The following is an 18,713-nucleotide window of genomic DNA, read 5'->3' on the forward strand; positions in this document are numbered from 1 at the left end:
GCAAAAACCTAGATCCAGCTAAGGGTAGTGAAATACGGGAGAAACAACAGCTGCGCCCAAAACACCTAGACAGTTATTGTCTCGTTTACCCCCCCCCCCCCCCCGCCCCCCAGAGACACATCTCCACAGAGACCCCGCCGGCAGTGGATCCGCCGCAAGCATCCTCACATTAGAGAGCCAGCCCGTCCTGCAGGAGGCCTCACGCCGCCTGGAAAAGACCAGGTCCTTGAACTCTGACTTATCCATTTTATCTAAAGCGTCTTAGCCTGGCTCAGTGCGTTTAATCCATTTTGGTTCAAGTTTAATCCGTCTTAGGGGCACCGAAGGAAGGCTCGTTCGTCTCTTGAGGTTTGGTCCGGACTTAAAGAGGCCCTGCCGGCCATGAAGGGAACGATCCGCCGCAAGATCCGCCGGTAAAGAATCTTTCGTCAGATTCTGATTTGGGTTAGAGGACAAGACGCTCTTTAGGTACGGAGGTGGCAGACCGATACAACGGTGGCGCTTTTGGTAATTGTGGTGTCGTATGCAAGGCCGCCGTTGCAAGTGATTCTTGCTGAGGCCGAGAACCGCAGTGTCTGCGGCGAGCGGTTTCGGTTATCAGAAATCTGATGCCGTCACTAGTTCCTCTCAGATTCAAGTCCCTGGAGCCGCCAGGAGTCAGTGAGAATTAGTCAAAGTTGAGCCTCGTAATAGGCGATGAGGTCAGCGCATTGCGGCCTCGATCTGACACCTTTGCTGAGACTCCAACTGCGGTCGGCGTGGTAAATGTCGACAGCACGTGACCGCTTGGGTTTAATGCGTCTGTAAGTTACTCAAATCGCTATAAATTGCGGCGTGCCAAAGCAGCGGACCGACCGACCTCTGGAAACAATATCGGACTTCATTAAGTTCTTGACTAGCATTTACTTTTGTCTGATCCGCCCTCCGACATCATTATCTGGGTTAATTAGGCTCAGGTTCCAGCCTCTGTTTCATCGGCGCCTGAAAACTTTTTGCAAAATAGCCGTTCGTTTAGCCATCGGTGGGCCCATCACAGAGCTCTTACAACGGGTACCTCGCAGGTTACACCAATGGTCACTTAAAAAAGGCGCGTGCCGCACATTGTCGCGCGCTTTTTTGGAGCGCAGACGCCAAATAAGCCGCAGACGACACATTAGCGCTCAAGGGCCACGAACCCACCGGGATTCGTACCCGGACCCCTACATAGGAATCATCAGGACAAAGCCACTTGGGTGTCTTGCAAGCACTTTCTACAGAAAGCATTATCCTCTGTTCCCGATAATTTGCTCTTGTCCTGGCCCAGGTTCCGAAAGGCATCTAACAAATTCGCTTCTAGGAGTAGAGGGATGCTAAATACTGGGTTCAGAGGCTAGGGACACACAACACATACATGCAGTAGCATGCCGACAGATGCTTTAGCAAGCTGAGCGCCCACCTGGCCACGAGCCCGACTTGTGCCGATTGTTTTGGACGCGCACTAAGTTAACACGTGACACGCCAACAGCAGTAGTTCGTACTGACGAAGACGTCCCGGCCGGCGCGTCGCGGTGTTGTGGGTTTGACATGTCGCCGCGCTCGGGGTCAGCGAGTCGCTGATGCGGACCCGAGACGAGGTTGACGCTCTGAGGGTGAGAGAGCCGCCTGCAGCAGCAGGCCACCGCCAGAAGCGATAGCAGCGCCAACGCAGCGCAGATTGTCAGGATCATTAAAAATCACCGCGGTTCACCGCACAGAGGTGGCACTCGTGTCGCCTGGGCCTAGCGCGAGCTCAGGGTGAAGAAGTGTTGCTCTTCCCCTCCTCTCCCCCACAGAGGCACAGCCGCAGACGAGCGATGATGCATCAGCCTACACCCGGCTAGCGTACTGCACGTTCATTGTGGTTGGAGAAGAGAAGGTCGTCGAAGCGTCTCACTCCGAGAATCAACATCTTAAAAGGTGGTTTCATTGCCGCGGTTTGACCTGCACGGCTGGGACTTGACTTCGCCGGGACATATAAATAATCACATGTCGCAGCCCAAGTAGCTGATGAATGGTTGACAATGACACGGACCCGCAATTTCAAGAGTAAAGCTTGCTTTCCGAAAAAAACGACAATCCCATTGGTGCGCCAAAGCCCCATAATTGGCACGGCTGACACAGTCCATTAGGCAAAGTGGGCGATTCTTCGCCTGGATTGGAAAATATGTCAAGACCTCGCCGCATTTTGTTGAAGCCAAACCGCTAATACCCACTGTCCCCACATGAAGATTATGCTACCAGGTTAACTGTGCACCACATGGACTCAAAATCGCCATGAGCAAAAACACATTCGCTCACAAAGTGGGTGCGGCCGAGCTCAGCAGACAGAGAACGGAATGTGACCGTAGTGCTTCGTGTCGAAGGGCAGTGGCCTGTTCTATTGGAATTGACCTGGATTAACGGATTGTATTTTGACCTTCACAAAACCTGCTCTCGTAGCAAAGAAACCAAGTGTCGTTGATATTGTTGTAAGCGTTAACTCTTACATGAGCCTGTTCCCATCCTCGACGCAATGATCACTTCTCTTTAAAGACGGAGCAAATCACCAGGCCCAAAGACGGATGGCGCTTAATTACCCGCATTTTCTGCATCAGGTGTTATACCGGTGTTATTTGAAAAGCTATGAATGGGTGGTAACAGTTCAAATGTTTCCGTCCGTTCGACATCTAAATGGATGTCAGCAGTCACCTTTGCAGCAAAATCGGCTGAAAGCATTGCACCATTATGGATTGATGTCACATCGTGTCTGGGTCTTCAGACGTCTCGCATGCACTATCTTTCATTGGTGGCTCAATTTGCTTCATCATGTGTTGCGCCAGCAGTCGAAAAATGATTGCGCATACAGATCAGACCAGTTAGGTTCAATACGTATATGGGAAATGCTTACATGAATATGCTACACCTAAATATGAATCAGGATTATGCTGCAAAGAATACTGAATTGAACATGACTGATACGGGCACGCGACTTGCACGTTTTTTCGCAAAGGAGCCGTTCGGGGACATGACCGACTTCGAGGAGTTCAGTTGGGCTCCAACTCTCACCTGCCTTCGCATTTGGGGTGTGCCACTGAACACGCGGAAATACCACAGCGAGAATATTACGGTCAAGTCTATGAACAATACAGTATACAATAAATCACTTTAAACCACCCGGATGCGTCCTGCTTCGTGTTCAGAATTAATTTCTATTCGTGGTTTTTGAAGGTCAAGGCAGTGAAATCCAGGCGTCATTTTCGGAGTCGCTAATAAATCGTGCGCACTTTTCCCATTCGCACAGATTGCGGGAGGATCGGCTCAGCAGGTTCTGAGTTCGGACTTGCTGCATTGTACCGAAGGAGCTCATACGGTTTTTAAGGTTGAAGGCTCTACTGGTAACATACGTTCACCGCTTTCGAAGCTTGGATTTTTGTTTGGACTTGGAACTTGGACTGGAACGACTTTTACCGAGTTCTTTTAGATTTTCCTTAATAGCTAACTTCTCAGGCTAAGTCGAATCAGCTCGTTGCATGCGAAACCTCCGCTAATGGATGTTCGGAGTGTATAGTAAAAAGCTTGTTTTATTCCGAACACAAAATCACTTTATTCCAAGAGGGGTGGTAGTAGCTTGAGGTTATAAGAAGTCATCCAAAACTTTATTATGAACTCCATCGTGTCGCGGACCACCTTGCACTTACAAATGCGTGTGAAATGCACTGATCTTGGTGCGCTGTACAATATATAATTAAGCTATTTTGAGCGATTTTTGAATCCTGCAATCAACACTGCTCTCGAAAGTCCCTTACGGCGACATCATGAGTAATTTTGGTTATGAAATGACGGCCACATGAGTAAATTGGAGATAGCGGCTACACCACACTGAATTGCCCGTCCTGTAAGATCAGTTGGCTGGACGGCGACCCGTGCATGGCGAGGTAAGTTTGAGTAGCTTTAAGCACTCACGACCTGCCTCTGAGTGGGGTGGTCCGCGGTCAGTCGCAGCGGCTGCGTTAAAGCTTAGGTGACGTCAGAGAGCCAGACGGCCGTGCCGTGCGTTAAGGCACGCTTAACTTTCGCCGTCAAATTATGCCGCCGGTCTAGAATTTCACAGTCGGATGGAAGGGTTAGGGCTCATGCGACAAACAAGTTTTAGGGTGGGCTCTGAACTTCCACTTCAGAGACCAGTTCTATGAAAAGCTTCGGACCAAGCCAGAATGCAGTGTAAAGTCATAGATAACTCAGATGCTTCAGATGATATGATAACTCGTGATATCTCAGCTACGAATGCGGTCCATAGCGACCCTTTTCACAAGACATTTTGTTCGACGGGCACCTAAGATGGTGCCTGAATAAAAACACACTAGCAGTGAGATTGACCATTAAAGTCGCTTGTGAATTCGCCCTGGCGATGTGCTTGCTTACCGCGTGTCCCTCTCTCGTCTCTGTTCGGCATTTCAAGTTTGTGGTACGTCACGGGTTTGTCTCAGCCGCCTACTTCAAACCAGCCGCATCTGACAAAGAGGTTCGTCGGCGGTGCACCGGCCGTGGAATGGAAGAACCCTGCCGTAGACCAAATACCAGAGCTATTTCTCATTGAACTACAGCCAATGAGGGCCCTCGTTACAGCCAGCTGGCTAAAACTGCCGAGAATAACTGCAAATGGCGTGCGATATCGCGTGCAGCGTGCTCGGACGCTGGCGCCGGTCATTGTTGAACCTGTGAATCACGGCAGTCGTCGCCGCCGTCACTGACCTGACCCAGCCTAAATCAGTCAGCTTCTAGCCTTGCCTAAGGGTAACGACCTGGCTGACCACACCGTGCATGTCGGCTGGAGGTTTGGGGAGCTTAAGCACTCATGGCATGCGGCTACCGTGGTGCGTTTCTTTGCCAATGTGTGCATGTGATAACGTGTGTGTTCATCAGGTGCGCTTGTGCACGGTAAGCTGCATGTGCCAATGGTGATTGCGTTTGTCGCGACAAACGCTGATAACGGGTAGATAAGTAAGGGGAAGACGGATAGTAGGTGTGTATAGTAGCAAATGAGTTCATTACTTTTTATTAGTTTATCTATATTTTTATTCAGTAAGTATGTAAGTGAGTGAGAAGTAAGTAGAAAGTGAGCAGGATTTCTTGCATGTTGATCATTTGGTTGAGGCCGTGCTTAATTGTGTCAACTAAAATTGGTGTACACTTGCTACAATGATGTTTTTATAGTTTGGTGCTTTAGCAATCTTAACATGAGCTTGGTGTATTGTTCATGCTGTGGTTACCTACCAGGTACTCGTGTCTGTTTACTTTTATCGGGTCGTCCTGTTCGGTAAAAATGAATTAACCTACCAGGAATATGAGTTTAATCCTGATACTAAAGGATATTGTTTCACGTTTTCATGGGATCTGAAATGAGAAGCACATATTCGAAATCATGTTGCTCAAAATTATGCCCTTTAAGACATCGCCTCTTCTCGTTGCTGTGCTAGATGCGTACTACGTTGTGCTGACTTGCGTGTCGCCAATTTCAAAAGCAACCAGAGATGTGCGCCATAGAGATGTCAGACGAATTCTGCCTCTTCAGTGGTTATACTGTGTTCAAAGTCAGGATGATGAAGTTATTCTTGGTCTCTGGAAAGCGAAGGCACGAATAATCACATCAACTGATAGCAGTTGGCTTTCACCCACCTTAAAACGCTAAATGCAGGTATCGGTCACAAACCACATTTTGTGATACACCATACAGACACCTGGGCAGTCCCACCAGCTATGGTGGACATGCGGCTGAGAATCAAATAACTGAAGAGTAGCACCGGAGCCGGAATACAAACGCAGGTTAAACGTTTAACATCACGAACAAATATACAAGAACACTACGAGTAGGGGTCAAAACACGCGACACATAACGGTCCTCGGGTCTATCGCTCGTGCCTAAATTAACAAGCCACCTTACGGCAAGTTGGAGTACTACAAGGGAGCCAGGCCGTCCGCTACAGTGGCAGTTCTCACACGACCAGTCTTGCAGCGACTCTGACGTCATAAAAGCGTGACATGACGCAATCAAACGATGACGTATTGAGGACCGTATCTATTAGATGGTGAAACTGTGTTATCTAGAGTAGTCACTTTCATTCAAAAGTATACAAATAGTTACAAGTCAACTTTTCCATTATATCTGATGCTCGCCACATATGTTCAAAGATGGAGCATTTCCTTGAACGGAAAGCGGGCCGGAAGTAGGCGATTGAATTTGGGGGCTTGATCATGATGATCATAGTCATTGGTGTTTCAGGACTACGGTCATCACATGCCATCTTGAGCACGTGAGTTTTAAATATCACGTCTCTGATGCGCGCAGTATCATGAGAAGAAGCAGCTATACAACATTTGGACCAACAGAGTAGCAAAGTCTAATGGAGTAAGTTCCACACATAAAACAGCAAACAACAAAGGTATGCAAGGGTAACTATCGTTCATGATGCGTGATGCATAAAGTTTGTACTTAATGGTCGAAGCCGAGGAATCTCGTCCAGCTATGGGGTTGAACAACTTGAATACCCCTTTTCATTCACCTCCTTGTCATTATGAAATTGTCTCTTATCATTCTTTCCATGCAGGGTTAGCTTGTAATAGCTGCGCGTTTCAAATCACTGGGGTACAATCAATTGTTCTGGTTGTATTTAAAGGAAGTGTTCCGCATCTGCATGGGCCTTTGAGGACCTTTCGGTACAGTTCACAGCCCCGCTCTTCTTGGGACCTAAATCCCTCTAATTTCTGAGCTACGCGCCCGCGAAAAAAGAGAGCATTTCGGGAAAAGTATTTCTAGCTCGGTTTAGCATTCATGACGTCATAATAACGGCATTTAAATATTGCCGTTCCATAAAACGTGTCGCGAGCAAGGTCAAGGAATATATTAGGGTCGCGACGTTCATATATGGCCTTCTTGAGCACCATTTGCAGATATGGCGGCCGTCAGTTGGCCCTCAATCAATGTTGCGTAAGGTACGATGACGTGACCAAACCATGACGTATTGAGGAGCATATTTACTACACAGAGAAATTGTGTTTTCTTGAACAGTCCTTTCCACTTACAAGTACACCAACAGTAATAAAGTGCGCTTGTTTCATCATATCTGATGCTTGCTCCAACATCTTCGAAAGTGAAACATTCCCTTTGATATGGTCCAAACATGACAACTCCACTTTTCCAATAACGTCGGTTCCCGAAGGTGCTCGAAGTTACCGGGAATTGGATCTCAAAGGCCCCGGTGGTAAATGCTGTCATACATAGTTTTGACGTCTAATTTTTCTCAATTGTTCCAGGCCAAAGTCCACAAAGTCGCCACGCGAATGTAGTTTTTTTGCACGGATGTTTCATATGGATGCAACTGTGATTAATATGCTAGCAGCGGATGCATTATCTACTCCGACATCTTTCTGTTTTTTGCCGCCGAGTGGAGGCCGTCAAATACCAGGCTTAACAGAAATCTTCAACATTTCATCACCATTTGTTGACATTTTTGCCTAAGCCATTTTACAATGCCATTGTTCTGTTTTCGTTTTATGTTGGTTGAATAGTAATCCCTTTAAGAATCATATTGTCCAGATAAGTAGATTTTAGCGGCGACAGAATGTTATGAGCTGTCATCATGTTCGGCTTGTCTGACGCTGAGGAATGTACCGAGAAAAACTTAAAAATGCGGGTCGAATTAGTTTGCAGACTCTGGCCAAAAGCAATGCTGAGGCGGCGTCATCCTGCCCAAGCTCGATCGGGGTGCAAGGAAGCCAAAAGGCCCCTCACGAAGAGGTATGGAAACTCGGGCAGACCGGCAGCTGCTTATTTCGAGGGAAGTTCTGAGGACGGTCTCGCCCAACATCATTTGATTTGCGTTTATTTGAGGCGCGCAACATACAGTATGCATTTTGGGAACGGGAAGGGAGCGACATCTACCACCGGAGGGGAGCGCCCGCCTGCAGCTCTGATACAATACTGCTCGGATCCGGGGAACGAAATCAAACTGAAATGATGCTAGTATGATACGCACGAGAAAGGGCATACGCCAAGCTCATCTCGCTAAAACACTCGGGTGCGGCGATTGCAAGCAGCTACATTTTAAAGCTCGGCTGAGTTCTCGAGGATCACAGTTAGTAGTCGCGTTTTGTGCTTTAAATTGACGCTCTAGTCGGGGTATCCAATAAACCATCCGAAAAAGAGCATCATGACTGCATCATCCAGTAGATCCAAGACGATGTAGTTGAACAACATTGCTGCCACGTCCGCCAACATTTCGTGAAATGTACAGGGAGATGAGGGGCTGCGGTGCGCTGAGTCTCGAGATTCAGCATCAAGCGCCCACGGAGCACCCAAATTGGAAGATATCGGAGTTCCCCACGGGCCGTGCGATCGCGAACGAACCGGAACCCCCTTTACCGGAATCGGAATGAACCGCAAATAAGGAGCTTGCTACCTTAGAGAAATCCGATCATGACGCCGGCAATTATTCAACCCTCGCCGCAAACGGTAGTGGGTAGAACCTGTGCCAGACCGACGTTGTGGCCGGGTTGACGTCATCGGCGTTTTTACTAAGCTGCCCGTGGAAGAGGCAATAACTGCTATCTATAACAGGATCGGGCATGACGACACGCTGCCAGAATGGAAATCTGAGCATAGTCTCCATCAACCGCCTCACGATGCTCGCCGTCAGCACCGCATACTTCCCGTGGAAAGAAAAGCTCTTGAAGACCCAGTCCGTCCTGATATCTCTGCTGACTGGCGCACCTACCTTGCGACTTACCACCCGTGGCGGGGTGGTTTCCAGCCGCTTTACAAGGTCGCATCCATGACCGGAATGACCTGCAGCAGGCGATCTCACAAAATCTCGTCAAGCATCGTAAGCACTCGACGTTCGATGTGGTTCGGTTCGGAATGTGAGCAAAAAAGCAGTTTGGCATTATGAAGTATTCTGCTTTTGCGGCCTGCGATTTATTAGGGGTTACTGGTTAAACGAATAAACGCCTTTTGACCGCATTACGATTTTGTGGACACATCGTGATATAACACAATCTTAATAAGATACACAAATCATCGCTCGATAGTTGCGTCAAAGCAGTGCAGGAATGCTCAGCTTGACGCTCAGTATCTCCGGTGTAGTGAAGATCAGTCATCTTCAGCGTCAGATCACTACGCTTGGGTATTAAGATCGCCTCGGCTTTGTGAGCAATCTTACACACACCGCCCAACTCAGACAGAGATATTTCCAACACAGCGGACCATTGCTGCGTCTGGTGAGTGTAGACAGTCGCTGGTCTCTGACCGGCACAGACTGCACGGCCAGAAAATGGACGATGGGAAAGGAAGTTGTAAGTAACGGATATGAGCCGCTGTGCAAATTTAGAACAATCCCGGCCAGCACTTACATATTTATGCCGGACATTTCTTATTGGCAACCATTAGCGAGAGCGCCCCCGCTGTGCGAATCAGATAAGCGACGGCGTACGCCTTTCAAGCTTGCGTTCCACACCGTGCGGCCGACGGAAGTGGTGTTATTTAGTGGCCACCCAGTGCGGGCCGGGCGCGGAAGCGCCGCCATAACCAGCGGCGCGCTCTGCTTGCAGCACGGCGCGGGCGCCTCTTCGACCAGCGGCCGCGCGCCCGCCTCCCACGTGCACGACCGCACACTCACATCGACGACGTATATTTAACAGCAATCATCAAGCCCGGCCGACGGCTGGAGCATCATAATCAACACATCTCTGCCGAGCGGCGGGCGATTTTGTACGGGACGGCGCGGTGGCGGTCGGCCGACAGTGCCGAGTCGTGGGAAGCGTAGTCGTTCGCCAGCCACCATGACGCGGCACAATGGTGACATCCCTGTCGACACACTACGGCGGGCGACAGCTCGGACCCGTCAGTCGACATTCCGCGCTGACGTGCGGCAGCTTCCTGCAGCGCGCGGCGGTGCGCCGCCCGCCGCTGGCGGGCGCCTGCGACGCTAGGTCCAACTAGTGTCATCTATGGAGCGGGACGAGAGGCTGCACTGCTCCAGCTGCTGCAAGATGGCCTGCAGGTGGGAAGCGCGCCGCCGATACTGCCGGTCGATCTCGTCCAGCTTAGATTCGATGCAGCGTATCTGGGTGTTATCCTGGGAAACACATGCAGCCATGAGCCCACTCATATTCATCTGACAAGAGTTCTACAGTGGACTAAACCGGACAAAGATTACGACAAAGGCAATATGAGGCCGGCCACATGACCTCCCGGATCCTCCCGGATCCTTGTCGACCCGGAGCGAATTGCATTTGGGTCTGTAAGGTGGCATATCCGCACTTCCTTCCTCGCACACGATTCATCCTGAGTTCTCGCAGCTCCCCAGTTATCCAGTAGTATCCCTCACTGGCGGGAGCCCCGTCCAAGCGCACGCACACACCCCGAAGAGAGGTCCCTGAGTGCGGTAAGTTTCGGTAGCGGCTGGATGCATTCGGTCTTGCTCCACCACCCTAAATCTCCCTCATCGCATAGCTCTGACATGGCCATTGCTATCCAAAAAGGGCTCCAATCTAAAATAAAGCCAGAAGTAATAAATCATTCCTGCCAGAAAATGTTTGGGCGTGTTTGATGCAAACCTTAAAGGGTGGTTTAGAAGCGTGCTATGCTCACTAAAATGGGAATTCCCCCTTGTGTGTGTTGTATTTCTTTATGAAAAAGCCCTAAAGCTAGTAGCATCATGATGCCGTACGGCAGCAAGTGACACCCTGAGCGGCGTTTCGCCTAGTGTTCAGACATGCTACTTGCTGTAATGATTGATTCTGTCGCATGTTTTTTTATCTCCAGCAACGTTATATATATATATATATATATATATATATATATATATAATTCACAAACGGTCTCTTGAAATGACAAAGCCTCCAGGTAAAGCATCTCCCGATATATCCCTTCATTCCCTTCATTTGGTACACCTCTCTGGCCGGTCTCTCTGAAGACGAGTTGGACACATTCCTGTTGCAGAAAATACTCGAGGATCAGCCGACACTAGGGTACCGTGAGCACGTCAGAGGGAGGGGCAAATCGACACTGGGGTGCCGTCAGCAGGCCAGAGGGAGCGGTAAGTGACATTGGGGTACCGTCAGTAGGTCAGAATGAGTGGTACGCCGACACTGGGATACCGTCAGCAGGTCAGAAGGCAGGGGTAAGTCGACACTGGGGTACCATCAGCACAAAAGAAGGAGGGGTAAATCGACACTGGGGTACCGTCGGCAGGTCGGAGGGGGGGATCAGTCGACATTGGGGTACCGTCAGCACGACAGAGGGAGGAGTAACTCGACACTGGGGTACCGTCGGCAGGTCAGAAGGCAGGGGTAAGTCGACACTGGGGTACCATCAGCACAACAAAAGGAGGGGTAAATCGACACTGGGGTACCGTCAGCAGGTCAGGAGGGGTAAGCCGATACTGGGGTACCGCCAGCAGGCCAGATGGAGGGATAAGTCGACATTGGGGTACCATCAGCACAACAGAGGGAGTGGTAAGTCGACACTGGGATACCGTCAGCAGGTCAGAGGGAGGGGTAAGCCGACACGGAGGTATCGTCAGCACATTAGAGGGAGGGGTAAGCCGACACTGAAGTACCGTCAGCAGGTCAGAGGGAGGGTAGGCCGACACTGGGGTGCCGTCAGCAGGTCAGAGGGCAGGGCGGTCGGGCGCTGACCGGGTTCTGCCGGTGTTTCTGTTTAGCCAGCTGCCAGTGGAGCGACTCGACCGTCTCTCGCAGTGTCTGGTTCTCGCCCTCCACCTCAGCGATCAGCCGCGTCTGCTCCTGGAACCTGTCCCACCGGTACTGCGCTCACTTACGGCGCTCACGTTGAAATCTCTGGTCTCCAACGAAACCCAATACAGACAGTGCAAAAAAAAGAACAGATAACTGCATCCTTCGGTGGCAGCACGTTTGGTGACCAGACTTCAAGAAGACGGAAGGCGATCAAGCAAAAATCTGATGCGAATGACTGTTTCTGCCGTCTCTCAGTGAACGCGTCACTTGAATTTATGCCACACCAAATCCATCAATACAGCATTAAGCATGCAGTGATACCTTCTTGGTCAGAGCGGTCTCCACCTTACGAATTACTAATGCGCCTGCGCATAGAGCTGTATAGATTACGCGTAGCACAGCGGGTGCGCCACAAAAGCAGCCCAGGAAAGGCTGAGGCCCGAGGCAGAGTCCAAGACGAGCGTCGCCCACCTCCTGATGGTCTCGCGCAGGTGGTTAATGACGCCCTCCTGCGCCTCCATCTGGGAGCGAACCTCCAGCAGCAGGGAGTCGCTGCGGGCCGACATCATCTGCTGGTGCTCCTCAGGGTGTTCCTGCGCCGGTCGGCAGTCCGCCAGCTGGCGCACACAGGGACGGGCCGTCACGGTCTCCGACGACGACCCGCCCAGCTAGCCGCCTGCGTCACCTCCACCGGTTCCCCTGTCCCCTGGTATCCCCCGTCCTGATATCCTTATCGATGTCACGGACCTCACGATCGATTACAAAGCTCCCGACCAGCTGTTCCAGCCCGGCACCGGAGCCCACGGTCTCACCTTCTCCAGAGCCTTCTGTTTGAGCCGCTGGAGTCGCTGTCCAGCTTCCCCTGACATTTTGCCCACTAACCGCCCCCTCCCATCCCTCCCGACCTTGCGTCCCCACCTTTGCGCGCAGCTCGTTCCTGAGCGCGGTGATCTCGGCGTCCCGCCGCGCCACCTCCTCGTCCCGGTGCACCGTCAGCTGTTCCAGCTGGCTCTTGAGCTGCACGTTCTCCTCTGTCGGCGGACGGCGGCGGCTCGTCACACCGACAGCCAGCGCTGGCGCCAGCGCTGGCGCCGCCGGACACATATCGGACCCGCCAGGCAGTGCATCCGAACAAAATCATCCAAGTGTAGCAAACGGTTGCTATCATGGGACACGCAGCCGATCGCAACGCAACAAAACCGGGCTATTGCCACCAGCGCGGCAGGCCGGGTGGACGCGGCAGTGCGGTGCGCGGTGAGCAGCGCCGCGCGCGACAGGTACCCTCAACGGCGGCGATGGCCATCTGCAGCTCGGTCAGCAGGGTGTCGTCCACGCGGCGCGCCCGCTCCCGGGCCGGGCTGGAGCGGCGGGACCCGCCTGCCGCACGGGACACACATGGCTCAGGCGCGGCGGGCGGAGTCAGCAGGAGTGGGTCCCGGGCCGGGCTGGAGTGGCGGGACCCACCTGCCGCACGGGACACACATGGCTCGAGCGTGGCAGGCGGAGTCAGCAGGAGTGGGTCCCGGGCCGGGCTGAAGCGGCGAGACCCGCCTGCCGCACGGGACACACATGGCTCAGGCGCGGCGGGCCGAGTCAGCAGGAGTGGGTCCCGGGCCGGGCTGGATTGGCGGGACCCACCTGCCGCACGGGACACACATGGCTCAGGCGCGGCAGGCGGAGTCAGCGGGAGTGGGGCGTGGTCCAGCCAGCGATCGGCTGGGACGGCTGCCTGTTCACAGCTCGGCACGCCGCGCCGGGTGAAGGCGCTGTTTGACCGCAGTTTTGGATGCGTCTTGGCACGCTGCCATCCGTCCAGATCAACATTTTCGGAGCTTCGAAGTCTTTAGGCGGCTTTGACCCCTTTCGCTTATAAGAGTGGCGGCATTATGCTCAAAATGACGAGTGGGAGGGCCAAGACGCGTCCGTTGGTGGCCGTCAGTCGGTGGCAAAATGGAAAAAGATTGATGCATACGCATATGCAACCACCCTATCCGTGCGACCCACCTTCGCTTGGTCATTCATCCAGAACGGTGGACGGACAGTCATTAAAAAACTGATCCGTGGTGATGATGGTGACTTAGGTTTTAGGACACATATTTATCAAAGGTCATATTGCGCCCAAGGTCCAGGGATTATAGGCATTAAACCGATACCAAGAACCACTCAATTTGCCAAGAACACGATCAAGGACAACGAGGCAGGTTCACAAGTGACATCAGTGCCAAAAACAGCCAGGGGCGGTCTCAGCGTCGACCAAACGGCAGCAGGCGCAGCCGGGCTCACGCACCAGGAGTCTTCTCCGGCGTGCGGGCGGCAGCAGCCAGCAGCAGCTTCTGACGCTCGCGCTGCAGGCCTGTGACGGTGCGCTGGCTCTTCTCCAGCTGGCGGCGCGTCTGCGTCACCAGCCGGTCGCGGTCCGCCAGCTGCGCCTTCAGCTGCCGGTCGGACGCGCCGCGCTCCGGTCAGGCGGCGCGGCGCCACCAGCGCACCACCAGGTGGCTCTGCACGTGGGCGGCCGCAGTGCCGTAACGACGCAACAGATGCGAGTGCAGCTTTCGAAATAGCGTCGCACACCTGGGCATCGTTATTTAGATAGCAAAGACATTCAAATCATACAGGCCAAACGCCAAGATCAAACGCAGGTTTGTTCTGCCCGCCCGCAGTTGCCACAGGCGGGCAATTTCAGCGCTCTAGGGGGACACTGGGACAATCAAGCAGACACTAGACAATGCCGGGGGGGGGGGGGGGGGGGGCAGCGCGGCGCCGGTATGGCCAAGAGGGCCGTGCGCACCGCCGGCGGGACCCACCCGTCGGACGGCGGCCATCAGGTCCGCGTCGGCGCGCGGAGGCGACGACGACTGCAGTCGGCGAAGCCGGCCCTCCAGCGTCCGCGCCTTGGCGTCGTACGATTTCTATGGCAGCAGACGCAACCGTTAACGCAGCCGGCGCTGTGCGAACGCGTGGGTACGAGGGTGGGCTGGGTACGAGGGTGGGGTGGGTGCGAACGTGTGGGTGCGAGGGCGTATCCTCACCGCCTCATCGGCTTGACTAGGCTGCTATTGCTACAGCGTCATTCACATTCACACAGGCCTGCAAATATCACGACGCAGCACTCAGCAAATATCACACAGCCAACTCGCACGCAATACAGATGAGAAAATCTGCTGAAGCAATACAACATACCATTGATTACGAGGGATGTTTCTTGAACTATGGGACAATTCAGGCCGTCCTGCCCTTCATGATTTTTGAAACGTTTTCAACCACTTTTCGCAGGATTACCAGTTTTAAAAACAATAAGCGCAGTTACTTTGTAGCTGTGGTGTTGCAGCGCTTGACGTTTGCACGTAGCCCTCAGTTCAGGCGGGGATAGCCTGCGACGTCCCATCATCACCGCTATCTAATCTCCCCATTCGATTCACAAGGAATACGCAGTTTTCCAGCTAACAAAAGGACTGAGAAACACCGGAGGCTAAAGTCAGGCCCACACCTCAACGCCCCAGTGCCGAAGATGAAAAATCGGACTGATAAGCGTGTAAATGTATGCCTGCAGACGGTTACGAACTCCCGCGCGAAAAGCATCGGCCCACCTGTTTTGGGGTGTTTTTAAGGATCGAAGTCAGATCTCAACAACCAGGGCAGATGAACACCTGGAAGCAACTGCATACGGCAGGCAGGCCACTGTACCGGCTACGTTTCCATATTCACTGACCTGGAAACTGCGCCGACACAAACATTCTACAGAATGAATGCGTTCTTTTCGGCCGCGGTTGCCAAACCCTGGTCATTGCAAGTTCATGAACTTTGGCTAGCTGAAATTGCCAAGCTCGGCTAGACTCATGGCAGCCAATTTTCAAGCCACGATACTCGTAAAACAGCACGAATGATCCGTCAGTGGAACTCTGCTAAACCCTCAAAAAATCGGCGGATTCCAGACGCGTCGGCGCGGGTCGGCACGGTGTCGAATCCAAAAGCTTGATTTTAAAAGCGTCCACATCATGCAAATTGGTGACTCTTATGTCTTTTATCGCTTCGATCGCCCAACCTCATATAAGTTGTGTCAACGATGCGCTATTAATCGTAGCTAAAGTCCCGATTATCGTTGCGACCCTTCGTACAAGGCGAGCAGCCACGCTAAACCACGCTCCTAGAACACGCCGGCACGGCACTGGGTCAGCCTACAGATCATCTCTGCATCCGCGTACTCACCATAACTTCATCGGCAGGCTCGTGTCCCTGCCTCCCGTGCCGCGCTGTGACACCCTGGCCGCGGCTCTCCCGGGGACGGAGCTCCGTCCCTGCCCTCCCGTCTGACGGGGCCCTCCGCAGCGGCGGCGCCTGACATCGGTCAGACGGCGCCGCGCCACGCCACCCTCCCACCGGTGCCACGCCGACCTGACGCACCGACGGCTGCTCGACTCTCCAGGTGAAGTGAGAGCAACCACAAACTGCTCGCTGAACCCAGCTCCCATGGAAATTGCTGCTGCCGCTTTTCCACCGCCCACCATTGCCAAAGGCGTGCTCCTGGCCACCCGCTGGCCTGGTGCGGCCAGAGCGTTGCCGGTGACGTCACCTTGAGCTCGGCCTCCCTGGCGGCCGCCTGCTGGCCGGCCTCCTGCATGCGCAGCTCGGCCTGCAGCAGCGCCGTGTTCAGGGCGCGCCGCTCGGCAGCCACGGCGGCCGCCAGCCGCTCCGGTGAGGCCGGCGCCGGGGCCGACGCCGGCGTCTCCGTCTGGCAGGCCGCGCTCGCCGTCGGGGGCCGCCGGGGCGTCGACTGACGCGTCACCTGGCGGCGCAGGCGGAAAACCAGGCTGTACACGGGCGAACGCAGCCGCTCTTGGGTACGTGTCGTGCCGCTCACTCACGAAATCGCCCTCACACCCACATACTGGCTTGCGCACCGAGACCCGCATGTACATACAGACATACCCAGGCACAGTAGATGGTATGTGCACACAGGCAGGCATGCGTGAGGGCGCAGCCGCGGCGGTCAGGCATCATGTGTCGGTGGGGTGAGACACCAGAGCCTGGGACGGGAGTCGTCAGCGCCGCTGCGGACGACCCCACTCGCCACCTCGTCGGTCACTCGACGCAACGGGCGACCGCTGCTCGTGAGTCACCGGCTGTCTCGAGCGCACGGGGCCACGATCGCCCCACTAGTCACCAGGGCAGCGCCGGTCATCGGTCAGCAGTCGTCTCATCTGATTGTCGCTAGTGACGCCGGCTCCCGGCACGTGCGACATTCAGACCATGAGCGCGAGGACGCGTCTCGTGTCTCATGCTTGACCTGTGCCTGTGGTCAGTAATGTCGCCAAGGTCCTGAGGTGTCACGCAGTCTGCAGTACGAACAGTCCTGGACTGTGAGGATGTGCATCGAGCCGGCGGCCCGGGACCACGGATAGCCGGCCGCTTCCATGTTCAGATAATGATCTCCACTGTACTCGCCACTATATGAGCGGATGTTGCGTTAGCAGCGTCTCGAGATCTGCCGCACTTTGAACAGTTATACGTCCGAGCAGATCCAGTATAATTTTGAGAACCTTTACCCGAACATTTCCGGGGATGACTTTGGGATCAGAGCCGTCACTAAGCAGAGACTGTCGAGAGGACCCTGACCCCACCACGGCAGAAGCGCATGCCAGGGCAACGAAACATTTTCTCCAACAGCCTGCAGTATGCCAGGCCAGGCGGCGACGCGGCTGCCCCAGTTTCAGCCTGGTTCGCTTAGACACTAGCCAAATGACCGTTACACACGAGCCACGTGAGTGTGGTGCCTCACAGGCGGACACACATGCCTACTATACAACGTTGGCAGGGTATGTACGGCGCTCTACCAACTGGACTACGGGACCGGCCCTGGAATATTACATGATACCTCTCCAAGCCTGCGTTGACGAAGCATCTGTTAAAAACAACATTCGCTTTTCAAGTCAACACCAAGTATGCAGATGTCTTTGATACGCCCGGAGGGGTGCTCCTACGCCACAACCAGTGGACTCTAGGCGTCGGCGAAGCTGAGCTCCCCGCCGCCAGTTGTCTGGATGGGCACCTTGTCGGCTGCGGCCACCAGCCCAGGGCTGGCCGGACGGCTGTGCTGGTGGGCAGGGGGATGGGGAGCCGGGAGGCGGGCGGGCGTGGTGAGCTGGGAGGCAGGGGATAAGGGAGTCTGGAGGCGAGCAGGCAGTATGAGCTGGGAGGCAAGGGGGAGTCGGGAGGCGAGCGGCGGGATCAGCTGAAAGGCAAGGGGATGGGGGAGTCGGGAGGCGAACGGGCGTGGTGAGCTGGGAGGCAGGGGGAGTCGGGAGGCGAGCAGTGGGGTCAGCTGAAAGGCAAGGGGTATGGGGGGGGGGGGTGTCGGGAGGCGAGCCGGCTGGGTGAGCTCGGAGGTCAGATAGCTGGGCAGGGCACCGCCGCCGCCGGCGCGTGACGGGGCCACACCTTGTCGTGCAGCCGGGCGACCTCCTGGCCGGCCTTCTGCACCTCCTGCCAGCGCCGTTCCAGTTCCAGCCGCCGGCTCTGGAGCTCTTGCTCTTCAGGGCCGGCTGGCGGCGCGCGCTGGCTCGCCTGAAGCCGTGCCTCCAGCACGCGCTTGTCGCACTGCAGGTCATCTATGACCTGATCCAGGTCGACACGCTCGTTCTGCAACAGCAGACGGGCGGCTCATGTCATCAGGTCGCCCAGCAGAGGTCACAAAGGTCACAGAGTCGCCGCGACAATCCGTGTGAGCCCGTGCACGACGACGACTCCTTGCTGCAGCGTCGACGCTCGAGTGATTCAACACCTCAGCAAATCTGACGAGCTTCCTCAGTAGCGTTGAACGCCAGTGCGCGTGTGCGCTTGCATGCGGTGCCTGCGAGAGCATGTAACATGGTAGCAATGGTGTACCAAAAGGACACGCTCGGGCTGCCAGTGAGCCGCATGGATGCCATAACATCCGAGTGCAGCGCCAGGTAGCTGACGAA

At 54.2% G+C, this 18,713-nt stretch overlaps 1 protein-coding gene across 1 annotated transcript; it reads right to left on the reverse strand.

Annotated features, from left to right (window-relative positions):
• Positions 1-9,676: 9,676 nt before the first annotated feature.
• On the reverse strand, positions 9,677-14,333 carry LOC119102851 (myosin-2 heavy chain, non muscle). The gene is made up of 7 exons (XM_037226301.1): positions 14,241-14,333; positions 14,039-14,144; positions 13,033-13,128; positions 12,670-12,782; positions 12,223-12,368; positions 11,692-11,806; positions 9,677-10,127 (listed from the first exon to the last, which is right to left on the reverse strand). Exons 1-7 carry the CDS (start codon positions 14,331-14,333, stop codon positions 9,978-9,980), a joined length of 819 nt encoding a protein of 272 aa, XP_037082196.1. The 3' UTR covers positions 9,677-9,977.
• Positions 14,334-18,713: the final 4,380 nt, after the last annotated feature.

The sequence above is a fragment of the Pollicipes pollicipes genome, unplaced genomic scaffold (genome assembly GCF_011947565.3).
Source record: "Pollicipes pollicipes isolate AB1234 unplaced genomic scaffold, Ppol_2.1 Scaffold_5724;HRSCAF=6776_pilon_pilon_pilon, whole genome shotgun sequence".
NCBI lineage: Eukaryota > Metazoa > Arthropoda > Thecostraca > Pollicipedomorpha > Pollicipedidae > Pollicipes > Pollicipes pollicipes.

Excerpts from the sequence above, each read along its gene's own strand:
- LOC119102851 (XM_037226301.1), bottom strand. The coding sequence starts at position 14,333 with ATGCCCAGGTGTGCGACGCTATTTCGAAAGCTGCACTCGCATCTGTTG. Across the intron at positions 14,145-14,240 it reads ACGTGCAGAGCCACCTGGTG|ACGCGCCGCCAGCTGGAGAA; the intron begins GTGCGCTGGTGG and ends CTGGTGACGCAG. Across the intron at positions 12,783-13,032 it reads GGCCATCGCCGCCGTTGAGG|AGGAGAACGTGCAGCTCAAG; the intron begins GTACCTGTCGCG and ends GTCCGCCGACAG.